This window comes from Sander vitreus, chromosome 14, assembly GCF_031162955.1.
Source record: "Sander vitreus isolate 19-12246 chromosome 14, sanVit1, whole genome shotgun sequence".
NCBI lineage: Eukaryota > Metazoa > Chordata > Actinopteri > Perciformes > Percidae > Sander > Sander vitreus.
The window spans coordinates 2355001-2364216 of record NC_135868.1 but is presented as its reverse complement, the minus strand read 5'-3'; the positions used below and the strand labels follow the sequence as shown (position 1 = coordinate 2364216).

Sequence of the window (9216 nt, the reverse complement as noted above, 5' to 3'; positions counted from 1 at the left end):
TAAACTTCATCTGTTTGACCTGTTACTACACTAGAATAAAACATGACCCTCTACTGCCCCCTGGTGGTCCATCTCAGGTTTTACACATGACTCAAAGAGGGCACATCAAAATATGTAGAAGTTATTGTGGATCAATTTGGTAAAGTGTTCCCATGCTCAAGAGAAAATGCTGGAACAGTCACGGACATTTTGGCTAAAGAGGATTCCGATGTTTGGCATGCCGAACCATGATTACCAGTGATATGGCAGAACTGACTATAGGCTACATTTTAATATTGGTTTCTTTATCACAAGTTATATAATTATCTGATATAGTGTGGTCTAGACCTACTCTATCTGTACAGTGTCCTGACTGAACTTCCGTTGTGATGAAGACACTATTAAATCAAACCGAATTACAATTTACAGATTCCTCTTCCTCAGATTCTCACCTGCTGCCGTCACTTCAGGTCGACGTACACTCCCTGAGGTGTACGTCGGGCCCAAATCGGAGTTTTTTTGGGGTCAAGTGACCAGGTTTAGTGGACGCTTTCTGTCCACTAGATGGCGCTACGTGACCGTCGAACACCTTGCTGCTGCGAGGAGCACGTTCACAAGCATACGTGAGACATTTTACCATTTGAATCAAACGGACCTTTATTTATACAGCCCTTTACAGCAACCGGCAGGTATCCAAGGTGTTTGCATCAAGGAACAATAATCAAAAATGTAAAAAAAAACAGTAAAATCAGAAAAGAACCAAACACAACATTTTTTCTTGCATTATTTGGGTCCAGACGACTCTGTACATATAAGCCATGCCCATTTGTGTCTGGATTGATTTCCCGCCAATTAAAATTCAATCTAGTGCTGTCAAAATGAACGCAATAATAACGAGTTAATGCAAATTCCTGTTAGTGTCCTTATAGGTTTTGTTTTGACACATTCTGTGATCTAGGATCTGACTGATGCAGCAGTAACGTTGTGGATGGCTGGCAGAATAACGGAGAAAGAAAAGGGTCTTTAGAATGGGAAGTTGGGTTCCAAAGCCCTTCCAGATGTTTCTCTCCGCCGGTCCAACTGCAGCTTTAAAAACTGGAAAAATATCACTTTAATGTACATTTAGAACAGATGAAAGATGTGATTATTTTGTGATTAATCGCGAGTTACCTATGGATAAGCATGAGATTTGTTGCTTTTGTGGAGGCCATTATTGTAACAATTGTGAATAAATATTTTAATCGATTGACAGGCGTCCAAATCAGTTTTGTTGTTGTTGTTTTTTTTTACAACTTTTGAGCATCATCACTGAAATTTGGTACGGAAGATCTCTGGACCAGCTGGAAAGAGTTTCTTTTTACAGTTTTGCTATAGGTGGCCCTCAAAGTTTGCTCGAATGCTGTGAGTCCATTTTATTTCTGTGACAAACTGTTAACGGAGGCTCAACGTGCGCCCGCAAGCCCGTGCGGTGGAGCGAGCTAGAGAGGGACTGAAGAGAGGGAGCGCCTCGGACAAAGCCGTGACTCAGAGAAATGAAACGTGCTTTCACCATTCATCACTAGAAATGTAACTGTAGCAAGCATCTCACTATCACTAACGTTACCCACATTCATATTTAGACGCAAGAAATGATATATCCAGCTACAAAAAGCCTGAAAGCCATAAGTTAAGACGGAAGTACAAAGAGTCGTTGCTATGGAGACGATACGCCGTTTCGTCTCGTCAGTGTGAACGGGCTGCAGACCGACGAGTTGCAAATAGCTGCAAGTTTAAACTCGTCTCGTCTCAAATCTTTGGTCTGAACTGGACTTTATACACACTTGGCATACAGAACATGGACGTGAGATAGCATTCCCCATAGATCATGGTGTGTTACACGTAAAAAAAGAACAGATACATAAACAGAGACAAATTACAATGTCAAAATATATATATAATGTATATATAAATATAAAAGCCATATTCACAGTTTGGCTGTAGGGTGGCCCTCACAGTTTGCTCCAATGCTGTTAGCGAGGCTTATATCTAACAAAAAGCCATATCTAGGGTTGGGAACCGAGGCCGGTGCCTAAACGGCCGGTGTCTATCGGACCGAATAGCTACTGCCTCATTTCGGGGCTAATGCCTAATGCCTGCTCTGTTCTCTGACTAGGATTGGGCATCGAGAACCGGTTCCTACTTGGAATCGTTTGGAAAAATTTGGTTTCGAATTCGACCATCGGCTCCAAATTTAACACGAGCAAGTTTCTGGTTTCCGTAGCGCCCGTCGTACTTCCAGGCGCAGAACTAGAACTGAACTGTAAACCAACATTGAATAAAAATAAACTTCTCCTCTTATCTATGAAATAGGCATGTGACCCATTTGAACTGCAACCCTCAAAGAATCGAGAAGAACCGGAATTGTTAAAATCCAAACGATGCCCAACCCTATCTCTGACGCTCCGAAACAGACGTTAGACAACAGAAGCATCGCTGCATGGGACGCTGGTTAACACTACACCTGGCAACAGGTAACGTCAGCCTACCGATAGCTAGTAGCTGGACTGAACACGGTTAAAATGCTGACAGCTGACGCTAAACGGTGTGTCTGTATTTCACTGGAGAGGATTCCAACAGCGGGACGTCCAACAGTCTGCAGCTGCCGTCGTAAAAACACAAACGGTGCGTTTACTTGAAACTCGCCTCGTCAGCCTCGTGGTGCATTCAAAGTGATTGGAAAATACTCTTTCCCCATCTAGTGGTTGTTTTTGTCGTTTACCAGCAATTTACTGTTGAAATAAGATATCGTTATAGCTAAGTGGGATTACATTTTGACCATATGACCTTAGCAATAAACAAGCCGTTCTTAAATGTCGACGACATTGTTTTGTGTTCCTTTAAAAATATACATAAAGTATATATAGATATAGTATACTATAGATATAAAGTATCAGTGTTGTAACAAAGTACAAATACTTTACTACTGTACTTAAGTAGAATTTTCACGTATCTGTACTTTACTTCGTTATTTATATTTCCGGAAACTTACTTTTACCCCACTACAGTTCCTAAATTAACGTATACTTTTCCACCACTACATTTCTTAGTTACTCGTTACTACAAAATAGAATCAGAAGAAATTTGCAGGTTTGGCGAATCATTGCTCCTAAATTGCCAAGATAATGCTCCCTCCATTCCAGTTGGTGACCTAATGTCTGGATGACCACCCCGACGACAGTGGTGATGAAGATAATGTTACACACCGTTGGCCATAAAGTTCTTATATATACTAATACTTAAGTATATGTATTATCAGAAAATTACTTTTGATACTTAAGTACAGTAAATATCAGATACTTTAAGACTTTTACTCAAGTAATATTCTAAAAGGAGACTAACTTCTACCAAAGTCCTTTTCTCGTTAGATACTTGTACTTTTACTCAAGTATTTCTTTGAAGTACTTTATACAAGACTGTAAAGTATCGGTTCAGGCCAGGAGTGTCAAACTCAACTTCCCTAAGGGCCACACTTGAAAATGAGAATCACACTGTCATTGAAAAAAGACAGTATTATTGCATGTCTTCTCAAAGTTTGGTCGACAAAAATGTCAAAGAAAATGCCAAAAACAACGTAAAAGGGGTCAATAAAACTTTGTAGAAAGTGACAAAAACTGTGAACTTGGGAATCTAAAATGAAATGGGGGCCAGATCAAACTTCGCAAAGGGCCAGATTTGGCCTGGGGGCCTTGAGTTTGACATGTGTGGTTCAGGCACTGTTTAGGCACCGGCACCGTTTTAAAAGTATAGTTTTAGCACCGGTATCGGAAAAAACCCAAACGATACCCAACCCTAGCCATATCTCCTGAATGCTTTGTGGTTTTGCAGCCACATTTGGTGGCCATGTGTAGAGATAATGTCTGAGTGGCCAGGACAAAGTTGGTGCCATTTGGCCAAAAGGTGGCGCCATAGCAGCATCATCATCCAACTACGAAGGAAGGAATCTCTGTTTGTAGGTCTGTCCTTCGCACATCCCAAGAACCGTTCATCCAGTCAAAGTCACAGTCGTCAGGACCGAAGGAAGCGCGGTGTCGGATGTAAAGTAAAAGTTCTCCTCCTCCTTCCTGTGGACGCTCATGTGTTTGTATAAATTTCCGCTCTGTGTAAAAGATTTCTGACAGACTGAGCAGCTGAACGGTCTCTCTCCTGTGTGGATTCTCATGTGGTCATTCAGATGTTGCCTTTTTCCAAATCTCCTCCCACACTCAGAGCAGCTGAATGTTTTCTTATATGTTGAATCATGTTTCAGAGAGTTTAAAGCTGACTGAGGTTCTCTGGTCTCCTTCCAATCAGCACTGTCATCAGTCTCAGGTTCAGAAGAGTCTCCAGTCCGGTCTTCGGTCTCTGGTTGTAGAGGTCGACCAGCACACTGATGGATTTTGAGGCTGGTGGACCAGGCGAATCTTTGCCCACAAAAACGGCAGCTGTACTTTTTCTCTCCGGTGTGGATGCGTACGTGTCTCTGCAAACTATCCCTCTGTGTGAAAGACTTCTGACAGACTGAGCAGCTGAAAAGCTTCTCTCCTGTGTGAGCTATCAACTGTATCTTGATTTCACTGCTCTCAATAAAACCGTTACCACACTCCAAACTGCTAAAGGGTTTTTTGTTTCGATGAGTCATCATGTGTCTTTTTAAACCTCCTCTCTCGCTAAAAGACTTCTTACAGAGTGAGCAGCTGAAAGGTCTTTCTCCGGTGTGCGTCATCATGTGTCTCTTCAGATTTCCACTTGAAGTGAAACCTTTACCGCACAACGAGCAGCTGGGAAGCCTCCCTCCCTTGTGGATGATCAAATGTCTCTGTAAATATTGTCTCCGTGTAAACGACATCTGACACACCGGGCAGCTGAAAGGTTTTTCTTCTGTGTGGACTACGGCCATGTGTGTCCGTAAACCTCCACTCTGTGTAAAAGATTTCTTACAGACTGAGCAGCTGAAAGGTTTTTCACCTGTGTGAGTTATCATGTGTCTCTTCAGGGTTCCACTTTCGGTGAAAGCTCTACCACACTCAGAGCAGCTGAAAGGCTTCTCCCCTCTGTGGATTCTCATGTGTTTTTGCAAGTCTCCAATCCGTGTGAAATATTTCTTACAGTCTAAGCATCTGAAAGGCTTCTCTCCTGTGTGAGTCATCATGTGTCTCTTCAGATGTCCCCTTTGGACAAATCTTCTCCCACACTCAGAGCAGCTGAATGTTTTCTTACGTCTTGAATCATGTTTCAGAGAGTTTAAAGCTGACTGAGGTTCTCTGGTCTCCTTCCAATCAGCACTGTCACCATTCTCAGGTTCAGTCTCAGTCTCTGAAGAGTCTGAAGCCTTGTCTTCAGCCTCTGGTTGTAAAAGTGGATGGGAGTTCCTGGCTGGTTCTGGTCCTCCACAGTCCTCTCCATCAGCTTCTGTTTCCATCTGACCAACACATTTATGTTTTTTGACATCAGAACGCCGGGCAAATCTGTTGTTACAAACACTGCAGCTGAATATTTTCTCTCTTGTGTGGACTACCATGTGTGACCGTAAACCTCCACTGTGTCTAAAAGATTTCTGACAGACTGAGCAGCTGAAAGGCTTCTCTCCTGTGTGGATTCTCATGTGATCTCTCAGATGCGCCTTTCGGCCAAATCTTTTCCCACACTCAGAGCAGCTAAATCTTTTCTTACATGTTGAATCATGTTTCAGAGAGTTTAAAGCTGACTGAGGTTCAGGCTCTGCCTCTCTGTTCTCCTCAGTTTGACTCTGAGGAAGCTGTGATGACTGACGACCGACACATTTATGTTTTTTGACCTGTGAACGCCAGACAAATCTTTTGTTACAGACACTGCAGCTGTATCTTTTCTCTCGTGTGTGGACTCTAATGTGATCATACAGATTTGACTTGCGTCCAAATCTTTTCCCACACTCAGAGCAGCTGAATGTTTTCTTACATCTTGAATCATGTTTCAGGGAGTTTAAAGCTGACTGAGGTTCTCTGGTCTCCTTCCAATCAGCACTGTCATCAGTCTCAGGATCAGAAGAGTCTCCAGTCTGGTCTTCAGTCTCTGGTTGTAAAAGTGGATGTGAGTTCCTGGCTGGTTCTGGTCCTCCACAGTCCTCTCCAACAGCTTCTGTTTCCATGTTTTGAGTTTGTCTCTGATGAAGCTGTGAGGACTGAGCTTCCTCTTCATCATCTTCACTCTTCACAGGGACAGGAGTGAATGGGAACTTGGTGATATCAGCCTCCTCCAGCCCTTGAAGCTGCTCTCCCTCCTGACTGCTCCACAGTTCCTCCTGTTCCTCTTTAATGTGTAGGGGGGGCTCTGGCTCCTGCTGATCCACTCTGGAGCTACACTCCTGCTGCTGCTCTTCACCAACAATCACTTTAAGAACGTCTGGAGGTAAAGCTGAAACACAGATAGACATACATTAAAATAGCAGTCTCAACAATACTTTGTTAATTATCTGCGATCACTCTGATGAGGACGCAGCCCCATAATGAAATCATCCGATTTATCCCAGGTCCCCACAGATCATCAGTGTTTCCTCTATGTTGATTGGCAAGTGGCGCACCACCACAGTTACATTTCTGCCACCACGCCACGGTATCAATGTACAAAAAGCCGTCTATCAGCAGTGATTGTTCAGAGTGCAAGTCCGAGAATCGCGCGGACACACGCTTCACACCGCGAGTGGGCACACGCGCCACTCGGAGATAAGGGGGAAAGAAAAAAAGAGACAAGGCTGTCCGGAGGACCCAGTTGAGATGGCATGTGTGCATCCTTGTGAACTGTAAGTCGTATATCTTATGTTGTCAGTTCATTTAAGCCTGTATTAGTCTATAGTTCTTGCTAATTTAAATTAAGTTAACTGGTGATTTTCATTTGTATTCTTCACCTGTTAGCTAAATTGCACGTGGCTGTTGTCGATATAATAGCGATTGCTGAACGCCCTTGCTCATGTTTGTATTTTAGGTGCATTATTTACATGCTGAAGTAGTTACGCTGCATTAAGATAATGCAATTAACAGTGGGTTTGTTATTATTTGCTATATACAATTATATATATGTAATATATAGTGAACTTTGTATCCGAATCATAACGCGGTTATTCATTACTTATTTTTCAGATGACTTTGTTAAAATATTTCTCTAAGAAAAGGAAGACACCTGATGATGAAGATAACCAGGTATCCTAAGTTCACATTACCTACACAGTGTTTAAGGGAAATACAGAAAAAAAAAAAAAAAAAACTCTGTGCAGGGACGTCACAGTAGACAGTAGATAGGTCTAAATCTAATTTGCATTGAATATTTCTTTTGCTCAGATGCCAACAATGCTTAAAAATAAATTCTGGAGGAAACACTAGTGGTGGCTTTTACAACATTTTACAATGTTATTACTGGTTGCCTGTTGAAATATTAGACAGGTGACAGAAGCAGACAGGCAGGAGTAGTGCAGGTGGTGGATAATGGACCAGACCAGAGGGAAGTGCAAGTGCAGAGTGAAGCAGAAGAGCACAATGTAACAGGAGAGAGGGCAGAAAGAGAGGAGAGTGGAGGAGAAGAAGATGGCAGCAATAGAAAGAGCTAAACTAAGCACAGGCTCTCAGGCTGGGATCCTGCATGGGGAGACAAACCAAGGTTCCACCCATGGCTCTACCACACAGATCATGGCAAGTACTGAGCAGTACACCAGATCAGGCATTTCTGTGATTTTCAGTCTAGTGTTTTAACAATAATAGCAAAACAAAGACACTTTTTTTTTCTTTTCTTACAGGAATGTTTTGCCGCATATGTGGGCAACATGAACAGGCCCCCAAGGAAGGTGTTTCCAAACGGCCATTTATAAAAGTAGGTAGCGAAATCTACAGAGTTGACTACTTGGACGTATGGCAACGGAGCACCACAAGCAATGTGTCAAATCACATGCCTTATTAGCACAAGGTCATTTTAATAATTTTAGTCAATTTCATCAATAAAGATGTGTCCAATATAGTCTGTTTTTGTTGTTGTTGCAACAACCATCAATGATAACAGATATTTTACCTGCTATGCATAGGTTCTTCCGTTCTAGTTGCCTTAGGCCCGACATCATAATACTTGAACATGAGGCAATCATTGGGGCTTTAAACGCCTATATCACCTAACTAAGAGAGAACAAGCACACCACACAAACTATCCAGCTCTGCTGGATCTTGCTGAGTTGCTGGGGTGTAACTATTCTGAAAAGCTAAAAGGTGAATGATTATCACACTACTGTTTTATTGTTCATATTTACATTTGATATCTACAAATAAGCCATCTTAAAAACTGGTATTTCATGTGTAATTTCATTTACTTTTAGATTGGAAAAAAGACCAACTACCGGTCTCACCTCATTGTCGATGAGATGCTGGAAATATTGGCCAGAGTGGATGAAGAACCAGTTCATAAAGCGATTGAGTCCTCTGTGGCTATTGGGTTTGAGGAAGACGAGAGCACAGACGTGTCCGTTAAAGAGGCAACTGGATCTGCACGTTCGGTATCAGTCAATTAAGAGGACAATAATTAACAACTGGACTGGAGTAAAGCATATATGTTTGTGATGTCTTTTTATTTTTATTTTTCAGATATATGGACAATGAAGTTGCTTGTGCTGCCCATCGCCTCGCCCTGGCATGCAAGGATGCCTCATCTGAGGTTCCCTACACGTCTGCCTTTAGGGACCATTTACAGCAGCTCCATCAGTACTTTCAAAGCAGTGCTAACAGAACAGCTGTTCTGGAAGCTGCATCACAGTCTTTAGGCCTTGAGGACTTAAAAGTAAAGTTGAGAGAAAATACTTTACAGGTTTTTGCTGCACATACCGCTTTGTGGCTTCAGTATACCTACAGGCAGATGGACTACCACACTTAGCCCGGCTTTCTAGGATTTTCCAGAGAGAGACGGTCAACTTCCTGGCCATCAAAGAGCAGGTACTTTTAACATGCATCTCTTAATTGTAAAGCAGTACAACTAAATGTGGGTTGTTTGGACAGACCTGGCCCCACTGCTAAAAACAAAATCCTAAAAGAAAAACACTGCTTTGTACCTCCGACCGTACCGATTGTACTAAAGAGGTTACTCTCTGCCATGGTGAAGTTGGAGTCTGGCATACCTGCAGCTGATTCCAGATCAGGCATGACACCAGGTCTGTCATCAGGAGCCCCCGACTCCGCCCGTCTCCTCTGTCGTTCATACCTACGACAAACAGCA

General features: G+C 42.5%; 1 protein-coding gene across 3 annotated transcripts in view; it reads right to left on the bottom strand.

The window, feature by feature from the left end:
• Positions 1-618: 618 nt before the first annotated feature.
• LOC144528553 (uncharacterized) overlaps positions 619-9216 on the bottom strand; it is a 13008-nt gene continuing 4410 nt past the window's right edge. For 2 of the 3 annotated variants that reach the window (XM_078267209.1, XM_078267208.1), the window contains exons 3-4: positions 9119-9201; positions 619-6387 (exon numbers count right to left, since the gene is read on the bottom strand). In XM_078267209.1, the coding sequence (XP_078123335.1) occupies positions 4001-6387; positions 9119-9201 (2470 nt within the window). In that variant the 3' untranslated portion in view covers positions 619-4000. The remainder of the gene's footprint in view (positions 6388-9118; positions 9202-9216) is intronic. The other variant, XM_078267210.1, reaches the window with a different exon arrangement.